The sequence below is a fragment of the Delphinus delphis genome, chromosome 3 (assembly GCF_949987515.2).
Source record: "Delphinus delphis chromosome 3, mDelDel1.2, whole genome shotgun sequence".
Taxonomy (NCBI): Eukaryota; Metazoa; Chordata; class Mammalia; order Artiodactyla; family Delphinidae; genus Delphinus; species Delphinus delphis.
In genome coordinates this window covers 28,520,128-28,543,676 of record NC_082685.1, presented here as the reverse complement: position 1 = coordinate 28,543,676, position 23,549 = coordinate 28,520,128, and the positions used below count along the sequence as shown (strand labels likewise).

General features: G+C 47.1%; 1 protein-coding gene across 1 annotated transcript in view; it reads right to left on the bottom strand.

Moving 5' to 3' along the window:
* SLIT3 (slit guidance ligand 3) overlaps positions 1–23,549 on the bottom strand; it is a 609,828-nt gene that overhangs the window by 134,074 nt on the left and 452,205 nt on the right. Inside the window, exons 7-9 of the mRNA XM_060008410.1 lie at positions 15,861–15,932; positions 9,696–9,859; positions 37–178 (exon numbers count right to left, since the gene is read on the bottom strand). Of these exons, the coding sequence (XP_059864393.1) occupies positions 37–178; positions 9,696–9,859; positions 15,861–15,932 (378 nt within the window). The remainder of the gene's footprint in view (positions 1–36; positions 179–9,695; positions 9,860–15,860; positions 15,933–23,549) is intronic.

The following is a 23,549-nucleotide window of genomic DNA, read 5'->3' as shown; positions in this document are numbered from 1 at the left end:
CTCGCCAGGGACAGAGGGCGGCAGACAGGCACTTACATTTCAACGATGCCCTCTGGCAAGTTGGCGGGGATCTCCATCAAGCCCTTCCCTCGACAGTCCACGATGTTATTACTGCAAGTGCAGGCTGAAGGGCAGGAGATGGAGTTGGCATTGCAGGATGGAGGCTCTGAGTGCGGGCCTGTGGGACCGGAACACAAGGGTCAATTCATGTCAGTGTCAGCAGCCGCCTGGGCCTCTGTGTCTCTCAACCAGCTTCCCAAGGAGGCAGCGTTACCTGATCAGCTACCTGAAAAATCATCACCAGCGAACATCGGCCCTCAGCTGGGAGACACAGCTGCCGCTGGCTAAACATTCAGTCAAGAGGAGAGAGTCTACCCTTGACCTGACCATTTCTAGATCGTTCCACTCGCTCTGTCATCCCCTCATCCTTAGTCTTTCAGAGACAGAGTTGCTCTCAGAATCAATCACACATGAAAATATGCCACTGGTATGCAAAGAGCATACACTGGGACTACTTTTTCAGGGAGTCCAATGTCTGAATGACATTCCAGGGTTTGGGGCTTTTATCTGGGGCTTGGATACCACATGTAGACACACCTTCATTTCTCTCTCAAGTGGCTGGAAATCACTATCAAAACCAAGTGGGAAGAGAAAAGGTGACAGAATTTCCTCACTTGGGGCACTGATGTTGCCCAAGTGTCAACAGAGCCGTCAACAGCGACATCCAAGGCCTTTTCAAACAGCTTTTATGTCCAAAGAACATGCAAATAAAAGTTATCTCATTAGAAAAAAAGTGAATAAGTTACTACATATTTTGGAATCTTAGGTTTTTTTTGTTTGTTTGTTTGTTTTTGTTTTTTTGCGGTACGCAGGCCTCTCACTGCTGTGGCCTCTCCCGTTGCGGAGCCCAGGCTCCAGACGCGCAGGCTCGGCGGCCATGGCTCACGGGCCCAGCCGCTCCGTGGCAAGTGGGATCTTCCCGGACCGGGGCACGAACCCGTGTCCCCTGCATCGGCAGGCGGACTCTCAACCACTGTGCCACCAGGGAAGCCCGGAGTCTTAGTTTTGTTTGAGGTGAGAACCCATATGAATTTATCACAAAGTGGTAAAAAACCCAAGAAAATGGCAAGGAAGGAGCTTATTTAGAAAGCCGAATGAAGATAAACATATTAGCAAACTAACTCAAGATTCAAAGAGTCATAAGGATCACAATCACTTTCTCTGGTGGTCACACCAAATTGCTAACAGAAGTAAATTCAAACATTTTAAAGACACTGTATAACAGCTATGACTGTTTCTTCAAAGTAAGGTAAGAATCGCAAACCTGTGGTTAGTCTTTCAACTGTGGACACTGTGGTCCAAAAGGTAAACTCAACCCAATGGCCTTCTCAGGACCTTATCCCATTCCTGGGGATCCAGCTAGTAGGGATGATTTCAATGTCTTTCCAGATCCACCTCCCTGAGCAAAGGGCCATGGGCTGAGACCAAACTCCGACTAACTCTGCAAACATCCTCACTGCTCAGACATGGACCGTCTGGCTGGGGACTCTTGGAGAGAGATTAAATGTGAAGCATGGAAAATATCTGTAGGCAAAGATGATTTTGGTTTGGCCCCTGGAGAGGCTGAGGCTGGGAAGCCAGAGAGAGTCTAGCTACAGTGGTAGAATTAGAGGACTGACCGGGCCTGGGGCAAGTCCTCGTTTGGACAGTGAGTGAGCCTTAAAGCAGAGGCTCCCCTCTCCACGTTCAACAGTCCCTATACTTGGGGGTGGTCCTTCTACAAGACTCAAATCGATGCCTATGGCTTAATTTGGAACATTTACTTTGCCAGAAAGTGCAACCCAGTGGCCAAAGATTCTTACTTCCCATGGCCTCACTTTCACACACACACACACACACACACACACACACACACACGCACACACACAATTTAAAAACATCCTCTTAAGTGGAACATTCGAGCAAATATTCTTGTCTAGGGTACAAGGACTTCAAACTCTCCAGTGTCACACTAGTGGATCTAACAGAGAATATGGAAAATGCCAGAGAGATGACAACTTACATTAAAATCCCCAAGTGGAACATTCTCTGAGAGAGAGGTGGTGCTGGCTTTGTTCCAAACTGGGAAAGTCTTTACATTTCTGAGAAAATGACAACCCCAGAGAGCCAGCCTGTAAGAACCTCAGATCAGGAATGAGACTGTTGTGGCCAAGAGTGTGGGCTCTGGAGTCCCACTGGCTCAATTTGAACCCTGGTTCTATCCTATCATCCTTATGTCCCCGTGCCTCAGTTTTCCTTACCTGTAAAATGGGGAAAACGACAATACTTACTTCATAGCATGGCTTTATTGCTAAGGCAAAGGAAATTTAATGCATGTAAAATATCAATATTTAGAAGGGGCATTGGCAAAGAGTTAGTGCTTAGTCATGTTATTTGTTATTGTTTTTGTTGTTATTATTATTATCATTATTTTTGGGCTGCACCATGTGGAACACAGAACTTCCCAGACCAGGGATCGAACCCTCGCCCCCTGTGGTGGAAGCGTGGAGCCTTAACCACTGGACCACCAGGGAAGTCCTGTTGTTGTTATTATTAATAATGGGTCTGGCTCTGCCACGAATTGTCTACAAGACCTCAGGCAAGTCACAGTACCCCCGCCCCCGAGTTTTACTGCTGCCATCTTGGTGAAGTTTGGACTGTGTGACTTCTGAAGTTCTTTCTGGGTCTAGAGATCGACTGCTGCTCTTCAGAAAAATGGAAGCAGAAGGATCAGAAGACACCTAAAAGCTTTCCCTCCTCCGCTGCATCTCTTTGCAGGTGGCAAAGAGGATCTACAGTGGGCAGGGCTTGCGTCTCCTCACCTGCATCCTCCCACGGAGGCTGGGAGCGCCAGGACTGCAGGCGTCAGGGCTTTTGAAGTGTAGATGGTGCTCCCCAAAGAAAACTGCCATGCCTGGCCCTGACTATCAAGGGGCTCCGGTGCCTGACCAGCCAGGGAGACACGCCACATCCCACACCTTACTGGATGGGAAGCATCAGGGGCTCCATGGAGCCCTGAGCCTGAGCACTTGTCTTTCCATCCACTGAGGCACAGGGCATCAGAAGGCCATCCCTCTTTTGATCTGTCAAAATATTACTTAATGGCGTGTGTCAGAAAAGAGCGGAAGAAAGGCATTATGTTTTAGGGCTCACATGGGCAACAGAAAGTTCTGAAGTGCAGTTTCTTCAAAGGTACCTCTTCTGACTTCTGTGCTGAAATGAATTCTGTTTCAACCAGACCCAGGCTGCAGCCTTGAGTCCCTCTGGGAACGAGCTGTGTCTTTCACAGGGTGGCTCTGATTTGGAAGAAAGGGTGTGCTACATTGCAAAGGATGTTGTCAAGGCCAAACAGGATTTGAAAAGCTTCCTTAACCAGGTCACTAACGACACCTTTTATCACGCAGAGAGAAACAACGGTAATTATAGTCTCTGTCAGCATCCCGGGCTGGCAGCTCCCCAGCTAGGTATTCACACGTGGCAAGGATGCTACTCTCTGGTTGAAACAAAACACTTCAGGTTTAAGCCGGGGTTGAAAGATGAGTTTGCTTTCCCTGGCAACACTCCCCCTTAATCAATGCTGGAGGAACCAAGCCTATTTCCCTCTGGGTCTCTGAGTCCTGTGTGGTGGGAGTCCTTCCCCTTTGCTTTCTGTCTCTGGACAGAGTGAGACTAGCCTATAAGTTCTACAAGGTCAGTGACCTTTTCTGTCTTATTCACTATTATATCCTCAGTGCCTAAAAGAGGGCCTGGCACAAAACACTCAATAAACACACCTTGGGTGAGTGAGAGGGTGAATACATGAATGAAATTGCCCCAGAAGCCTTAGAGACATGGGGACTGAATGCCACCAAGCTACGGAGGTGAACGATTCTTCTGGAAGGACCGTGAGGGGAGGCGCCCTGAGTTCTGAGTGCCCTGGGCACTAGTCCATAGCATCAGCCTCAGAGTGGGGAAACGGAGTGGAAATGGGTGGACAGGACTCTCGTGACTGAAGCTCAGGTCTTTCTATCACAGCAAAGGCCATCTGTCCAGTCCCCTGAGGCCCTCTCTGAGCCTAGCTCACCTGCACAGGTCAGGCGTCCTAGGTCCTCTGTCGACCTCTGTCAGCAAATCCATCCCTCCCAGCCTTTCCTGTCCACACACATTGAGGCTAAAGAGAGTGACGCAGGAGACAGCAGATTTCCAGGGGGACAAAGCGAGGAAACACCTACCTTTCTACCCAGAAAATTCTATGACTACGAGCTAGGAAGAAGAGAGGAACGCGAGCAGGGTTTTTAGATTGGGGTAGAAGGAGTCTCTGCGTCTCCTTGATGGAAAGGGTCTCTCTAGGTGGGTGCCTACCTGCATGCACGTGTGTGTCCCTGTTGTATAATGCGTTCTCAGGGGGGCTAGGAATCCTCATGGTCCTCGAGGGAGCCTGCCGGCTGGTAGCACTGCCTCTTCTCCCTGGCACAGCAAGGGCCTTAAATCAGAGCGCTTTGATGAACCAGCCAGCAGACCCCCTGTCATGTACTTTCTAAGACGTTCTCTTATAAACTTAGGAGTGCATGTGGGCTTGTTCTTCCTTTCTTCATTTTAAAATAAGTGCCCAGGGGCTTCCCTGGTGGTGCAGTGGTTGAGAGTCCGCCTGCTGATGCAGGGGACACGGGTTCGTGCCCCAGTCCGGGAAGATCCCACATGCCATGGAGTGGCTCGGCCCGTGAGCCATGGCCGCTGAGCCTGCGCATCCAGAGCCTGTGCTCCGCAACGGGAGAGGCCACAACAGTGAGAGGCCCACGTACCGCAAAAAAAAAAATAAATAAATAAGTACCGCAAAAAAAAAAAATAAATAAATAAAATAAGTGCCCAGGTTCTCTGCTCTCAGAACTCTTCCATTCCCAGTGCTAAAATGCTACTGCCCTGGGGTGGAAGGATGTCCTGATCAGAGTAGGAAGATGGGGATGTGGGCCGAGTACCTGTCTCTCTTCTGGGGGCCCATCTCACCTTTCCTTAATCACTGCAGCTCTGGAATTTCAATCTGGAGCCAAAGCCACCTCTGTGCCTAATAAGGAGGTAGCTGAGATGCCCGGCCTCCCTTCAGATGTCTCCTAAGACTCCCTGGACTGTGGCCTGATGTCTGGAGGGAGGGCAGAGCAGAGCTTGGGGGGAACGGAGGTGCTGGCCCTTCCCACTCTTACTGGTCATCAAGGGAGCTGCTTCCCAGCCCAGGGGGCTGTCAACGAGCGAGAGGGCAGGAACGTGTTCCCAGCTAGACCTCTCACAGGGCAAGTGCCTGTGGTCACCGGCATGGACATTGTACCAATTATCCTCCCTCTGCTGACTGCACAATTCTCCCTCCGGGTCTGAGAAAGAAGAAAGATGGAGAGGTGACCGGGGATATGATGACTGCCCAGCTCTGACCCCATCTTTGTTCTTCTGCTCATTGGCAAATGGGAACGATCATCACCCTGAAAGCCAAAGGCTCTAACTTGTCTGCCCAGATGAGTGGGGCAGAGGTCACCGAGCTCCAGACCCAGGGAGGGCCATGGAGATGGTGGGGGAAACAGAAGCCCTGAGAGAGGAGTGTACCTGCCCGTGGACACAGTCGTGGCCAATCTAATAATGACCATCATTCTCATAATAGTAGCTAACGTTTATAGGATGTTTCCTACGCACTGCATTGCGTGCTTTGTATATATCCCCTTACTTGATCCTCATAAAACCCCTGTCGTAGATCCATTATTATTATTCCCATAATAGAAGGGCTCTCCTACCATCTCCTCTGCCAAAAAGACACCCACCATGCCTCTCTATTGCCATGAAGTGGAAAACCATCAAAGCCTTGGAATCTCAGGAAGCAGGAAAGGAGGCTCAGGGGTGAGACACGTATTGTGTCAGCTACCCTGGAGATGGCTGGACACTCTTGCATTAGAGCCGTTGTTTCTTTCTGTCTTTAAAGAGGACTTCACCCAGTAGAGTGTGGAGAGTTGGAAAATCAACTGGCCTCGTGAGCGCGTGGAAATAAATGAATTCCAGTATTCAAATTAAGCATCCCTGTTGGCCTCTGGTCTTTCAAAAGCCAACAACAGACTGCAATGACAATGGGACTTGAGCAATTATGATGAGAATATAAATGAACGTGATTTAAATACCAGAGGCATGATAATTTGGAGAATGCCTCAATAAACCTAATAATCTCATTCCTTCAATGTCCAATTACGGTGTTTTAATTAAAACCTCCTAAGGAAATGGGTGGCTAGTCATGGCTCACCTTAATTAACTTTATACCTAGTAACTAGTCTCAAATTAAAAAAAAAAAAAAGAAGTAGAAGGGGAAAGTTTCTTGTTTCCAAGGAGATACACCTATTTCATTTTTAATAATAACTGAGGAAGAGTTTGTTGAGAGGCTCTTAGGATGCAGCACTATTCTAGGTATTGGGGCACCGGAAAAAAATGTAAGACATGGCCCCTTATTACTAGAAGACAAGATTAGTCTTCATGAAAATATATCTCACATTCAAAGGCAAAGGACAGATACATGTGAAATGGGTGGACAAACCAAGGGGTTCAAAGATATTCAGAGGAAAGAGATAACTGACTCAAGAGGTCAAATATTTAGCTACTACCCTTGAGTTACAAATTGTAACTGGTAGAAACTGTCTCAGATTAAGGGATCAGAAAATTGACACATGGAAGACAAATCCTAGAGTTTAAACTCCAAGATAAGCCCTTTAGCTAAGGGTGGAAAAAAAATTCAACTTGCAACTCATGTGAGCCTAATCATGGCCAAAGCAGAACCTTTTCTCCAATCTGCTGTATGAACTCATAAAGTCCACTGAGGGACCCTTCTAGTCCTAGGGCCCTAACTTCCCCTTAAAACAAGGAAAATGAACAGAGAAATCCTTTCAGCAAGAGCTAAAGGAAACCAAGCAGTCCTGTTGCATATCATAGAAAACTGTTAATAATAAATAAAATAAGAGTCTCCCACCCTTGTGAAAAATGCCCAGCTGTCTCCCCAGGAGAGGAAAATAAATGCCCTCGATTGAAGGAGACCATTGACAGAGCGGATGAATTTTGCCAGAGTGCGCCGCCAGCAAACTTCTGGGTTAGCTGCGGTGATAAGGAACCAGTAGGCCAGACTTCTGGGGAGAAGAGGCTGGGCTCCAGACAGCCAGATTTGATTCAAAGGCAGATATCAGGGACTTGGGCAGGCAGGGCCCTCACAGGCTGAGAGAGATAAAGCTCTTTCCCGTCTCTGGAGTCATGCATTGGGTGAATTTTTCGATACCGTGTAGGGGCGCAGGGAAGTTTTTCTAAGGCTGCCTCAACAGGGGCCACTGGTGATGGATACACATAGGGATGGTTTAATTGCTGCCCCATGCCTTTCTTTCTCCTGAGCGGACGACTTCTATTTTCTAAGAGATGTCCATGCTCCTCCTTTCCTGACTGAAGTCCTCCTCCTGCGGGTTATGGGAGGAATAGCTTGGACGAGGAGGGACCCTGGTGGTTTTGCAGCTTTAAACAAGGGCCATCAGGTCTGTCCCAAACCGCCTCATTCAGATGCCTCGCTGGGCTCTGCCGTGGGGCAGGCCCTGCACCCTCAGAAGTGGGCTGCATCTCATGGTAGGGGGGTTGGTCGGTACATGAAAATAGCCCATCTCTTTGACCTCCTGTGCGCGCACAGGCTGTCTTGCTCCACGCTGCTTCCTCTGGCATCCTTTTATCACAGCCTCACCACCTACCTTGAACAAATCATGAAAGACGTAGTACTTTTGGGAGAGGGTGCTCCTCCTGAACCCCACTAATGAGGGCGGTTGTTCATTCGTTACAGATGTTCAATTCACCAGTTCTCCCTGCCACTGTATCTGACTTACTTTTCAGAACGTCGCCCTGCACGGAATCCTATTTTGAAGCCTTGAGAGCCTGGGAAAAGCATCTAAAAAATTCCCCCACGCATAGGGGCCCTAATACGTCACTCCCCTAAATTCATACTACTAGTGAGAGGGTGGAGATTAACAGCATATTCATGTCTGCAGTCTGTGGATTAAATTCTCGTGTCCTTAAAAGACACCTGGCCTCGTATGAAGAAGTTACAGCCCATCACTAGCAATGGGCTTTGATAGCTATAACCAGGGGATATGATAAAGGTCATAGTCACCTATGTAACTATTAACCCACCTGTGAGATCCAGCTTTTTCAGAGGAGGGAGACCTGGGGCAGTAACATTTCCAGGACCCAGGAGGATCAGCCTCCCGGCCCTGGGTTTTGAGTCCTGACTGCTGCTGGGTAAGCAATGTCTCGGCACTCCCTTGATGGGAAGGTGCTTTCGTGACGAAGCACCTTCGTGTTGGCATTCGTGTTGGTGTGCAGCTTTAAACTTTGTACCCACCCATAATAATGTGTTTTAACCTCCTCCCTAATTAGTTTTTCTCAATAGCTTTTGGATGACTCCTGCACTCTATAATTATTTCTTTCACTGGCACTTATGCCGATATTGTACCCTTTTCCTAGTAATTACTGTAATTACAGTCACTATATTTGAGTTGGGTGTCTGTGTGATAAACGGTTTTATTATGTGTTTGATGGAAAGTGATTTCTAAGTGGGCGTCTATAGCAAATTGTTGAGGTACTGCTCTGAAACATGTTAAAGTGTTTTTGGGTATTAAATGACTTGATAAAGTTGGAACATGACAGGAGAAAGCAGCAGAGCAGCCTTTAGAAGCCACTGGTTCCCAATTCCAGGACTGAGTTCCTGGATCTCAGGAATGCATCTTTGGGGAACTCCTCAACTGAATACTCTTTTTTTTTTTTTTTTTTTTTTTGAGGAAATCAAGAGGTTAGCTTACTTCCTTGCCACCAGAAAAGGGAAGAATGGATGGGATTGGGCAATGTCAATGAAAAGTAAAAACAAACAAGCAAACAACATTTAGGACCCAAGGCAAAGGCGACATCCTCTGGGAAACTTTTCTCAGGTCACTCAGCCACCTCCCATCCTGGAGAGATGAGCTGCCTTCAGTCATGTGCAAGCACAGCTCTGTTTTCAGCACTACATGGGCACCTGTACTTCTATTACAGTTCGATTACCCACAGATCAAACTCTCGTGTTTGCTCAGCATTTTGTGGGCCCACTAAACTATAATAATTAAGCTCCACTCATTAGCTCTTACCAAGTGCTGTGTATCATGCTAAGTGCTTTATATGCATTATTTCATTGAATCCTCCCACCCATCCCTGGAGTTACGGACTACGATTTTTTCTATTTTGCAGACATGCAGTAACTTACCAAAGTCACACACCATTAAGGGACAGAGCTAAGATTTCCAGCCAAGCAGGCTGACCTCACAGCCTCTATTAGCCTGACTCTCAATTTCTAGGAGCAAATGGGCGATAGGAGCGGGTTTGGCCAATGCTAAAGTACCTAATGGACTCTGAGGCTTAACAGGAAGTGATTCATGAGCTCCTTGAGCATTTTCCTTTATCAGACGGCAAAAGCTTCTTTTCTGGAACACACGGAGGCACCTTAGAGTTCTTTAAGTGACTGGCGAATGCTGGGGCAACCTGCGAGGCTCCACACCGAGCTCTGGGGTGTGTGTTCAAGGCCCAGGTGATGTTAAGGAGAGCTCACAGGTGGGAGAGTCACAGGACAGGAGGGGAGGGGAGTGGGGGGGTCACCTCACCTGGGCACACGTACTCCTTCTTCTGCACGTCCGCCACGTTGAAGCCCCTCAGGTGCACAGGAGCCATGCAGAGAGTGAACTGGCCAATGGTCCGCCGCTGTCGCAGCCAATCTGAGAGCCAGGCCAGGTGACAGTCGCAGTACAGGTGGTTGGAGTGGAGGCGCCTGGGAGAGGGAGGGACAGAGGGAAGATGCCGTCACAGCAGGAAGTGGGGAGGGTGCCACCGTCTGAATAGAGTGGGCTGAACCTCCGTGCCCTTTGCCCAGTGTGGCAGTCCTTGGGAGCCCAGGGGAGCACTGTCCTCTGCACCACGGAATCACCACAGGAGCCTCAACCCTGTGATTGCCAAGCCACAAATGACAGTCATCTTCTCGTGCCGGCCACATCCAGTGGAGGCCGCCAGGCTTCTGAGCAATTCCCATTTTTTAATAGTAATTCCATCCCTTTCTTTCCCACTCAGGAAAGGCTCAACCCATAGCAGAGGGAGGGTGACATTATTACAGCGATGATCCTGATTCAGGTCAAACTTCCAAAAGCGTGACTCAGGTGTAGCTTTCCGTACTTTAGCTAGCCCTGGTTACAGATGCTTTACAACAGCTCCTTAATCTCCACGCTCCAGTCTGTGGTGAACTGTGGCAGAGATCTGCTGTTGTCTTTTCTCTCCTTCCTTCGTTTTCTCTCTAAGTGTCCCTTTAATGGACCCCCTGTGTGTCATGCTGGTGAGCCTAAAACCAATACCACTGTGTGTACTAGCTAGGGTAAGCAGGGAACAGAGAGAAGGGTACTTTCTGAAGGATGCACCTTCTCTTCATCCTCCTGTTTAAATAAGGTGTTTACAGACTCTTGTAATCCACAGCACTTTCTCCAGAGTGCCCTTCACAGCCTTCCCAAGTTCAAGTCCCCCTGGTGTATTTGCTATTCTGCCTGGTTCGGTGCCTCTGAAAAGGCTTTTGATCCATCTTCAGGACTCCTGGGCTTTCTCCCTCTAGTAGCTGTGGTTCCAGCTCAGCTTCTCACCCTGGAGTGGATAAGATTCCTGAGAGGGATCTTCAGGTTCCACGTCTGAGGGGAGCCTCATCTGGTTAAGCTGAATTTCCTTTCCATTGTCTGGAGGGCAACCTAAGGATACCCAGGGGATCCTAAAGGTTCTTCCCCAAGGTTTCTGCATCAGGGGTTTCCAACTGCCACAGTCCCTACAAACTTAGATCATTAGCAGTGGCGGTAGGTGAGTTTTAGTCACGACAGCTTATCGTATACTCGGCTTTCTGATGCAAATTTCAACTGCCCCATCCTGCATCTGCTCATCAGCCAGCAATATCTTGGGACTTTCAAGTACTCTGTGTCATGCCAGTTAATACTGAGTGGCAGACCGAAGCAGTGGCTCAGGCTACAGCCATGTCTGAAATGGAGACAGCAAAGGGCTCTTGACCACACTCCACTTAGCGTAAGGTCAACATTGCTAAACATTGGCCAAGTGTAGCTCATCTGCGCTGCCTGCCAGCAGAGTCTCCCTGGCCCTGCACGGGTGCAAACCTCGGGCAGGCCAGGGCCACCAGGGACCTTGGCAGACTCAGGGTGGGGGTCCCAGATCCCATAACATCAGACTGACTAAACGAACCCATATCCCACCTAGAATGTCATTTTTTTCCGCTGAAAAATATTTGAAAAGATTTTTTACGATTTTGTTGAAACATGATTAATTTGGATGTTATAATTTTCTTTTTGTATTTCAGAGCCAATACTTAAAAGTCAAAGACAACTACATGTACCCCCAGGACCAAGATACTGCGCCTGTAATGGGCCCCAAGCAATGCTCGCCTCTGAACATCAAAGCTCAGGCCCCGATGCTGTGGAAAAAAGCCTGGCTCCCTCTTAGTCTGGCACTCCAGGAAGAGGTACGACAGGTGGGGAGGGGCAGGGAAGGCAAAATCCTAACCTGGAGGGAAGGACCTCATTTCTAAGAAGGAAGGCAAGACCTCTGTGTATTCAACAAAGATGACCACTTTGTGCCAAGGATGGAGGGGGGCCTGGTGTTGGACTTGGAGCTGGTTACTCTTTCCCAAAGAGTATGAAGGGGAGGAGGGAATTCCTTTTCTGCATCGGGACATTTTGGGAAATTGCAGCATGAGGGAAAATGATCTGTCTCCTGACCCATCAGTGAGCTGCTGAGAGAGAGAGAGAGAGAGAGAGAGAGGGAGAGAGAGATGATTGCGCGGCCAGGAATACACCACCAGGTATTAAGGCTGTCTAGGAAAAAAGTGACAGTGGGTCAGTTCTTAGTGACAAGGCAGAGCAGAGGTAGGCTGCAGTGGCATGCCCAGGTCGAGGTGCCAGAATTTTTTGTGTGCCTTTTAATGAGCTTGGCTTTTATTAGGAAAGGCAGTTGCCCTCTTTGGCACTGAGGTATGGAAGCTAAGGAAACAAGGCGGATCAATGCAAACAAATTCCCATCAGTTCCAATCAGAGGTAAGAGACCAATGGAACAACAAAAATGAGGTTTAGGTAAGTCAGATCCTTACTGAGCTGATTAATTTCTGGGATAATCAAAATGTCAGCGGTTTCCCTTTTGGAAGTTTATATTAGGTTGGTTGTTCCTTAATCCCCACTGGCCAGCCCCAAGCTACCTCCTTTTTTTTTTTTTCCTTTGCGGAGCACAGGCTCCGGACACGCAGGCTCAGCGGCCACGGCTCACGGGCCCAGCCGCTCCGCGGCATGTGGGATCCTCCCGGACCGGGGCACGAACCCGTGTCCCCTGCATCAGCAGGCGGACTCTCAACCACTGCGCCACCAGGGAAGCCCAAGCTACCTCCTTTTTTTAACCTTGCTACAGATGGCCCTTATCCCTTTGTCCACTTCTGTAGGAATTTCTCCTCTTGTAAGTACGACCATCGAAAAGAGGTGACCCAAACTGCTTTTGAATCCATGTGAAGGCTCTTGTCAAAAGCCCAGGACAGTGGACAGGCTCAGATCTCCCCCTCTTGGAATTTTACGCAGCAGAAGGGCTGGAGAGTCGAGCTGGGCAGAGCCTTTCAAGCTGCCTTTTACATCATGTTCCGCAGATCAAATTGAGCAATGTTATCCCAAATACGAATGTTAAAAGAAAAAGAATCTTGACGATCTTGAAACTTGAGCCCAGACACTGCCAGGAGTATTTCTAGTTTTCTTGAGTGAGAAGAGACATTATCTTAATTACTTTCAATAACTTTTGTGATGGCAATGACACAAGGGAGGGTGGCCTCCAGTGGCCTTTCAGCCACGTGGAAGCTCCAGTCTCCCCTTCCTCAGCTCACCTGATGCTCTTCTGCTTCTGTTCCTACTGAACGGAGCAAGCTCAGGTTCTGATGTCATAGTGCCAGAATCTGACATAGGCTCTGTGCTTTTCGACTTTGACCTCGGGCAGCAATCTAATCCTGGGCCTCAGTGTTATCATCTATAAAATGGGGATATTAATGGTGCCTCCTTGCTTGGGCCATTGTGAGGATTGAAATGATTCATGGAAAATGCTAAGCACAAGGCCTAGGACACCGTAAACTACCGAAGAAATGTTTGCTCTTATTATTCTTACTGTGAGGAGACTAGCTCCAGACCTCAGGCTCTTCCCAACCCAAGGCCCTGCCTGTACAAGGCTGTCATTTCTTAGCCACCAAAGCATCAAGGCGGCTGGGTGGTTCCTGTCAGTTGTTCTGTGGTCTTTTGCAGACAGAAACACCATATTTCATGTTGGCGAAACCACTTTTACAGAAGATAAGGTGAATGAATACAAATGCCAATTTGTAAAAGGTGCCTTTTAGCCACAGATGCTAAATTAAATTTCCAGCAAATCCTTTTAGAGAGGGTCAGCGTTCATTTTCTATAAAATGTGGCTTTCTGAATTCAATATAAAAGCTTTCCTTTAGAAATCCCATTTACGACTTCCTTCCTCTCTCCTCTTCCCCCCTTTCTCCACCACCAGCGCTCCCCCCTCACCACCGCACTTTAATTACAGTGAAGGGGGATTAGTCAGCTCAAGTCTCTGGGGAGTTCTCTACAGAGCCATCTCTGAAATTAAACTAAAGAGAAAACGGCAGCGGGCAGGGAGCAAAGAGAACAGACGAGATTGATGGATTGATCTGAACTCATCAGATGAGTGTTCAGGACCACAGGGAAGGATGACAGCAGAAACAAGGAGAAAAAACTCTCCTACCCTCTTCCCCCACCCTTACAACAACCCAACAAAGATCCAGACCTCACCATCTTCCCTGCCTCCCGTGGACCCCTCCCTGCTCTCTTATTGATGCTTTTCAACTGAAAATAACAGGAGGGGAGGTAGAAATCACAAAGCAGCAGCCCACAGGAGCTGGACTGGTGGTTGCGCAGGTGAGAGCCGTACTTCTTCTTTTCAACCCACTCGCCTGGGGAGATGCGGGCCCAGCACCCTGAGGACCCAGTGATTTCCCCTGCACCATTCCCTTTCATCAATCCATCTATCTATCTGTCTACCTAGGCCGCACCATGCAGCATGTAGGATGTGGGATCTTAGTTCCCCGACCTGGGATCGAACCCGTGCCCCCTGCATCGGGAGTGTGGAGTTTTAACCCCTGGACTGCCTGGGAAGTCCCACCACCCTCTTTCAAAAGGAAAGGAAGAAGATAGATTTTCTTGGCTGAATTCTGCTACCCCAGGAGGAATCAGAGGAAGAAATGGGCACAATGATGGAAGCTGAGCTTGGGTCCTCCTTCTATATAATAACTAGCATTTGCTGGGTGGACACCATGACCAGGCACTTTACCTGTTAGTACATGTCATTCCCACCATAACTTTGAGGCAAGCACTTATGAATTCACTATCTATGAAGAACAGAGAGATGAAGCAACTTGCCCGGAGTACGTGGCAGAGCTCGTATTTAACCTCAGGTCTGTCCGACTCCCAACTCTGTCCTTCTGAGGGTTCTCTGTATCAGCTCCTCATCCATTGCTTCGTTGACCTTTGCTTCATTCTTACCTGAGATAAGGTCACCTTCTCACTAATGCAGGGGTCTCCAACCTTATAAGTATTGAGATCTCCTGGAGGGCTTGTTAGAAACAGATGGCTGGGTCCACCCCAGAGATTCTGATTCCATGGGTCTGAGGTGGGACCTGCAATTTTGCTTTTCAACAAGTTCCAGGTGATGCTGACACTACTGGTCTAGGGACCCCCACTCTGGGAACCACTGCTCTAAGGATTTTCACATCTGCTTGGATGCAATGTTGCTCAGGGGCCATAGAGAAGCTGGTTGCTTGGTATTTTTAATCCAGATTTCTGGATAAATAGTACGATGATGATAATAATAATATAACTATAAATACCATTTACTGTCTACTGTGTGCCAGGCACTTTACTCTTGGGGGCTGACTCTCCCCTACTGCTGTGATATAAACTCCATTGGGGCTCCACCAACACAAGAAAAACATCAAGTATGAACCTCTTTGGAAAGGCCAGCAGAGTACATTTGCAGAGGAACTGAAAAAGGATTTCTGGCTGAGAGAGGAGAACTTCCCAGGTAACAAAGGCACTAGACCTGCTCTCGGTATGGGGCGCCATGGGGAGATCTGCTTTCTGAGTACACATTCTGGAAGGCTTGAGCTCACCCAACACATTAAAGATAAAGAATGGAGTTACTGCATTCTGACACCAGAATATCATCCAGTGAGCAGCGAAGTGTGGTGTGTGGCGGGTGGGAGGCTGGGGTGAAGGGGTAGCTAAGACTCCCCCTCCTCTACCGTTCCCAGAGCGGGAAGCAACTGTAGCCTTTGGCAGTAGGATAGAACTGCCAGTGGTACAGGACATGAACTAAACAAATGATGAATCATCACATCCCTGTTCTAAAAGTTCTGTGACGATGTAACACTCATAAACTTTTCCATCCAGGTGGAAAACACAAAGAAGATTTCCCCAGTCCAGGAAGATTCCCGGGGTGAAGAGAATTGAGTTGGCCTGAAGCAGGATGGTGGTTCAGAACCATGGATGGCTCCGTGACCCTTCCCCAAGTCTGCCCTCGCTCACCAACACACCTTAGTCAGTAGCAGAGGGAGGAGGTGTGTGGATGTAGGAACCAAGGGTGAGGCTTTACAAGCAGCTGAGAGTGATGCTCTGAAGCTGCATAAGGTGGGGAGCAGGTGGGGGAGGAAGCAGGGGACCTTTACTCACAAGGTTCGAATCTTCGGCATGTGGTTGAAGCTGGTGACCAGGATGCGGCTAATGTTGTTGTTATTGAGAGTGCTGCGGAGAGAGAGGAGAAACAGGTCAACAGGGCAGCAGTGTGGCAGGTACCAGGATGCTTATGGAAGGTGGGGAAGGGATGGATGTGACTGCAAGAGGGACCATCAATCAACAGCCATGGGTCAGTTGGTGCAGCAGCCGGAGACAAGCCTCCAGATGATAAGAGAATCCCTGATTCCTTTTCCAAGTGGATTCCTCCTTTCCTCTGCTGCCCTCTCAGTACTCACTTACCTACCTGGAGCCATAAGCTTGCCTCCTGAAATCCTACTGTGTCCTGAGTGCTTTGTTACAACGTCGCTGATTCCCACAACTACAATGCCAGTTACATATTCTTGTCCTCATTTTAGAGAGAAGGAAACAGATACAAAACATCTTGCTTAGTTGCACACAACCCTACAGGGGAGGCTTTATCCTTGTGTTATAGATGAGGAAGCTGAGCTTCAGAGAAGTAAACCTACTTCTCCAAGGACTCACAGCTATTAAGCTGTGGACATGGGATTTGAACCCAGTACTCGCTTGCTCCAAACTCCTTGCTCTGCCCATTATACATACTGCCTCATGCAGGATGCTATGTGGATAGGTTATTTTATGAGTATTTTCCAGCCATCTTCTGGCTCTTTAAGCACATCTTGTCTGAAGTGAGGCTGTGAGCTCTGTGAGCACAGGGATTCAGTCTCTACTTGCTTGCGCCTCCTGATGACCATGGATGGGGACTCCTCCAGTGCGGCATTGACACTGACTGGTATCTTTGTACAGGGAAAAGGGAAGAGACGGATGTGAGCCCCATAAACGGACCAGAATGAAATCAGCCTGTAGGTAAGTACGGCCCTGGGCTTACCCTTCTAGAAGGACCTATCATGGGAGCCCAGGGAAAGCATGGCAGCCAAGGAAACCATGTGCAGAGGTGGAAATGTTATGTAGCCGAAGGGCCCGTCTGGGTCGGTTATTTCAGTGACTATGCAGACAGAGGCAACCGTTCGCGGCAAGACTGGACCTAGTTCTCCGCTCTCTGACCCACACCTGCCTCACTTTGCATCCCAAAGAGCAGGAGTGGGATAGAGCCCATGGTACGCTCCTTCGTGACGGCCACTTGCTCCTGTGCTCCCCCAAGGCCACATCAGATACCTTCTTCTCACCCATCCCCTCCTCTTACCCTCCCACGGGGTCCCACTGGCCCAGGAAGGAGTCTTTCTTTGGAAGCCTTCACTGGTTAAAACAGACTTCTTTTGCCCCTGGCTCTCGGTAAACACGTTATCTTCCTCTTAAAACACCCTCTAACATTTTCTATCTTATGCCTTACTACAGTCCCAAGGCCTGGTCCATACATGGTTCAGATGGAGTCTTATATACCCTAGTTGTGTGGTCTCGGGCCAATGATCAACATCTCTTAACCACAGCTTCTTCATCGGCAGAAGGAGGCAGGCAATGGTACCTACCTCCCAGGCTGGTAAAAGGCTTAGCAGACAGTATGTGCTCAGTCACTGAGGCTACCGTTTAACTGATGTTGGTGGAGAGAATCTAGTCCTGTCCTGGTCATTCCTGTTCCCCTGACACAACCCCAACCCCCAAGGGAATATAAACAGAGGTGTGTCTGGCACACAGTGGCCCCCATACACACCCCACCCCACCCGAGGGGCCCTGCACAGATGCTTTCTCCCCTGGGGACACTAGTCGCAGCAGGATTCCAGGGACCACAAACTCCTCACCCCATGCTATTCTTCAAGGCCTTTGGCCAAAAAGGCCAGGAGGAAATCTATTTACGCAGGCACAGAACCTAATAATTTTTCCTCCCTCCCCCCCGTATTTCTTCTGCACCTACCTTGCATCTGGCATTATTTGAGGCATAGAGTATGATAAAGAGGAATGAACCGAATTTACACTGCCTGCTTCTGCCCACTCTGGAACTTTACTATACACCGATTCAGACACTTGACATTTTATGAAGTTGAACCTACGTAGCTATTTTGTTTCACGTGGCTTATCTTTTCTATGAGTGTGTGTGTGTGTGTGTGTGTGTGTGTGCGTGTGTGTGTGTGAATCCATCCTATCTCCATCCACCCAGGAAGTGTTCAGAGCATGTCATCAGACAGGGCGGGAGAATCTGTCCTTCCCATCGGTCCGGGCTCTCCTGCCTTGGTAGGGAGTTTCCGAGGAACGAGGGCTATGTTCGCCATCCCACCCCCTCTCCAGCGGATTAGGAATGCCTCCAGGGCAGAAACAATGCCTTCATTTCTGCTTCTATCCATCCCAGAGTTCTAGGCTCCACACCTGGGGGATACCTAGTTAGGGTCGTTGACTCACTACCAAACAAAAATCTGAGTGTCCCCCTTATCTCTCAAAAGCAAAGAGCAAGAAGCCTTTGCAGAAAAGAGGCTTCCTTCCAAATATACCCAGCAACTCAACATCAGGCTGAGTTCACAGCCAGCCCTAATTCAGCTGAATATACAGCGCAGTTATATGCCGGGCTTGGATTCTAACTGCATCCGGCAGTCGTCCGGCAGCGGTGACTTCTTAATGTATGACTACACTGATATTTAAACGTGAGCCGTAATGAGGGCTATAAAACATTTACGATAATAGCAATTATTCCCGAACCAAAGTGACTAAACACAGTATTCAGACCTTCACGATTTGCCGTGTGGGGCTGCCCGGCCCAGGGACGTCAGAGGGTTGCTAACCTCTTAGATGCTGATCTCCATGGCAGCTACAGTTTCTTTTTCCCTAACAGACACAGATTTATTCGATTTCCAGTCTTGGTGGCTTTTGCCCAGGAGGGGAGCACTCTGCTCTATCTGGTTCTTGTGTCCCAGCCTAAGCAGCCGGCATCCGATGGAGATGTCACTGTCATAACCCTGATGCAGAAGAGCAGAGTGGGTGAGCATGGCCTCAAAGGCAACGACCTGGTTTAGATTCCGCCTCTGCCACTTACGGCCCGTGCAACCATGAGTAAGTTTTCATAATCTTGTTAAGCTTCCTCCTCTGTAACACGGGGCAGAGAGCAGCGTTGATCTCACAGAGCTTTCCTGGTGATTAAACGAGATGGTACTAATCATTGCCAACATTAACCGCGAGCTTATTTTATGCCAGGCAGGCACTGGGCTGAGGGTCCTCCTTGTCATCTCATTTCTATAACCACCCGATGAGGCAGGCACCTTTCTATCACCTCCATGTCATGGATGAAGCAAGTGGTGGTCCCAGGACTTAAATTCACACAAGCCTGACTCCAGAAATGACACCTGCCTTAGTTGTCTAAGGCTGCTGTAACAGATTACCACACCTTCTGTGGTTTAAAGCAACGTAAACTTATTCTCATACAGTCTGGAGGTCAGAAGTCTAAAATGGGTTCACGGGACTGTGTTTCTTCTGGAGGCCTCAAGAGGAGAATTCATTTCCTTGTCTTTTGCGGCTTGTAGAGGCTACCATATTCCCTGGCTCATGGCCCCTTCCTTGTATCACTCCGACCTCTTGCTTCTGTTGTCACATCTCCTACTGTTCACTCTGATGTCCTGCCTCCCTCTTAAGAGGACCTGTGTGATGACACTTAGAGCCTGACTGGATAATCCAGGATAACCTCCCCATCTCAGGATTCCTAGTCATATATGCCAAGTTCCTTTTGCCACATAAGGTACGATTCATAAGTTCCTGGGATGAGGACATGCACATCTTTGGGGGGACATTATCCAGCTGACCATCACGCCCTTGAAACAGGGCACGGAAAGCACACTTGTTAGCACACTGCCCGGCTCATAGGCAGTGATCGGTAATTATTAGCTATTATTATCTTAGCTTGTGTTTGTTTGGTCCTTATGGTTCACAGTATACTTTCACATTCATCGTATTTGGTACTTGAAGCACTCTGAGGTGGAAATTATTATCCCCATCTTACAGATGAGAAATTTGAGGCTATAAGACATAAGAGACCTACCCAGGGTAGCAACGAGCTCCTAGAGGATTCAGGACTCACTACTCTTTCTTTTCACAGTTTCTCCCAACTTTATCACTGCCTCCTGTTTTCAGGGCAAGTTTGTTACTCCAGCAAAGATATTCTCTGTCATTTCCACTCAGGGACCCAAAGCCGGAAACAACTGAGCAAGCCTCCCATTGCCTCTTGTTCTAGAAACTTCCTTGAAAATTAATCAACAGAAAAAATAAATGGTTTGGTCTGACAATGACTGACCTCCACCCCCATTAGATGACTGCCCAAGCCTAACCTATGGTGACCTCATCAACCTCACCTTACTTATTACTTCCATTTCCTGGAAGAGTTTTGCTAGTTCTAGAATCTAGCTTTACTCCCACTGCCCTGTTCCTATTGGGAAGATATGCTTTACCCCAAGTCGCCCCAGTTGGAAGCTTTTCTTCAAGTAAGTGCTCTTAATTCAGCATTTTCCATCAGGTTTCAAGCTCAAGTTCAGGGTCACATTAATTCTATGAAACTTCAAGACTGTCCTGGCCTCCCCTTTTTGTACCATGACAAGCTACTGAATGGGCATTTCAGTATGAACTAGAAATAATGCAATTTCCCCCCGTCGGATTTATTTATTTATTTAGTTAGTTATTTTTTAAATTGGGGTATAGTTATTTTACCATGTTGTGCTAGTTTCTACTGTACAGCAAATTGAAGTGGAGTTCCCTGTGCTGTACAGCAGGTTCTTATTAGTTATCTATTTTATACATATTAGTGAATATATGTCAACCCTAATCTCCCAACTCATCCCACCCCCAACCCCCTGCTTTCCCCCCTTGGTGTCCATATATTCGTCCTCTACATCTGTGTCACTATTTCTGCCTTGCAAACTGGTTCATCTGTACATTTTCTAGATCCCACATATATGCGTTAATATACGATATTTGTTTTTCCCTTTCTGACTTACTTCACTCTGTGTGACAGACTCTAGGTCCATCCACCTCATTGCAAATAACTCAATTTCATTTCTTTTTATGACTGAGTAATATTCCATTGTATTTCTGTGCCACATCTTCTTTATCCACTCATCTGTCGATGGACACTTAGGTTGCTTCCATGTCCTGGCTATTGTAAACAGTGCTGCAGTGAATATTGTGGTATATGACTCTTCTTGAATTATGGTTTTCTCTGGGTATATGCCCAACAGTGGGATTGCTGGGTCATATGGTAGTTCTATTTGTAGTTTTTTAAGGAACCTCCATACCGTTCTCCATAGTGGCTGTATCAACTTACATTCCCACCAACAGTGCAAGACGGTTCCCTTTTCTCCACACCCTCTCCAGCATTTACAGTTTGTAGATTTTTTGATGATGGCCATTCTAACTGGTGTGATGTGGTACCTCATTGTAGTTTTGATTTGCATTTCTCTAATCATTAGTGATGTTGAGCAGCTTTTCATGTGCGTCTTGCCCATCTGTATGTCTTCTTTGGAGAAATGTCTATTTAGGTCTTCTGCCCATTTTTGGATTGTGTTGTTTGTTTTTTTAATATTGAGCTGCATGAGCTGTTTATATACTCTGGAGATTAGTCCTTTGTCCATTGATTCGTTTGCAAATATTTTCTCCCATTCTGAGGGTTGTCTTTTCCCCTTGTTTATAGTTTCCTTTGCAGTGCAAAAGCTTTTAAGTTTCATTAGGTCCCATCTCTTTATTTTTATTTTCACTACTCTAGGAGGTCGGTCAAAAAAGATCTTGCTGTGATTTATGTCAAAGAGTGTTCTTCCTATGTTTTCCTCTAAGAGTTTTATAGTGTCCAGTCTTACATTTAGGTCTTTAATCCATTTTGAGTTTATTTTTGTATGGTGGTAGGAAGTGTTCTAATTTCATTCTTTAACATGTAGCTGTCCAGTTTTCCCAGCACCACTTATTGAAGAGACTGTCTTTCCTCCATTGTATATCCTTGCCTCCTTTGTCATAGATTAGTTGACCATAGGTGTGTGGGTTTATCTCTGAGCTTTCTATCCTGTTCCATTGATCTGTATTCCTGTTTTTGTGCCAGTACCATATTGTCTTGATTACTGTAGCTTTGTAGTGTAGTCTGAAGTCAGGGAGTCTGACTTCTCCAGCTCCTTTTTTCTTTCTCAAGATTGCTTTGGCTATTCGGGGTCTTTTGTGTCTCCATACAAATTTTAAGATTTTTTGTTCTAGTTCTATAAAAAATGCCATTGGTAATTTGATAGTGATTGCCCTGAATCTGTAGATTGCTTTGGGTAGTACAGTCATTTTCACAATACTGATTATCCCAATCCAAGAACAGGGTATATCTCTCCATCTGTTTGTATTGTCTTTGATTTCTTTCATCAGTGTCTTATAGTTTTCTGCATACAGGTCTTTTGCCTCCTTAGGTAGGTTTATTCCTAGGTATTTTATTCTTTTTGTTGCAACAGTGAATGGGATTGTTTCCTTAATTGTTGTTAGTGTATAGGAATGCAAGAGATTTCTGTGCATTAGTTTTATATCCTGCAGCTTTACCAAATTCATTGATTAGCTCTAGTAGTTTTCTGGTGGCATCTTTAGGATTCTCTATGTATAGTATCATGTCATCTGCAAAAAGTGACAGTTTTACTTCTTCTTTTCCAATTTAGATTCCTTTTATTTCTTTTTCTTCTCTGATTGATGTGGCTAGGACTTCCAAAACTATGTTGAATAATAGTGGCAAAAGTGGACATCCTTGTCTTCTTCCTGATCTTATAGGAAATGCTTTCAGTTTTTCACCATTGAGAATGATGTTTGTTGTGGGTTTTTCCTATATGGCCTTTATTATGTTGAGGTAGGTTCCCTCAATGCCCACCTCCTGGAGAGTTTTTATCATAAATGGGTGTTGAATTTTGTCAAAAGCTTTTTCTACATCTATTGAGATGATCATATGTTTTTCTCTTCTTCAATTTGTTAATGTGCTATATCACATTGATTGATTTGCATATATTGAAGAATCCTTGCATCCCTGTGACAAATCCCACTTGATCATGGTGTATGATCCTTTTAATGTGTTGTTGGATTCTGTTTACTTGTATTTTGTTGAGGATTTTTGCATCCATATTCATCAGTGATACTGGTCTGTAATTTTCTTTTTTTGTAGTATCTTTATCTGCTTTTGGTATCAGGGTGATGGTGGCCTTGTAGAATGAGTTTGGGAGTGTTCCTTCCTCTGCATTTTTTTTTTTTTTTTATGGTATGCGGGCCTCTCCCTGTTGTGGCCTCTCCCGCTGCGGAGCACAGGCTCCGGATGCGCAGGCTCAGCGGCCATGGCTCACGGGCCCAGCCACTCCGCGGCATGTGGGATCTTCCCGGACCGGGGCATGAACCCGTATCTCCTGCATCAGCAGGCGGACTCTCAACCACTGCGCCACCAGGGAAGCCCCTATGCAATTTTTTGCAAGAGTTTGAGAAGGATACCCCATGGCATTTAAAAGACAGTCCATCCACCTCCCATTTCTCTCTTATAAAGCCCCTACCTACCCCATTATATATACTATATTTCTATTGAGACTAACCTGTATTCTGTCTAGTCTCTTTTCTGTTTTGTCATAATTGGAGCATTAATGTCTAATGAAAAGGGACTGTTTTCCATATTAAAATCATCTGTGTGGACAATGCTACTTCTACCAGTGGATCCCACTCTCTCTTCCTTGTGAGCACTAGAAAGGGGGC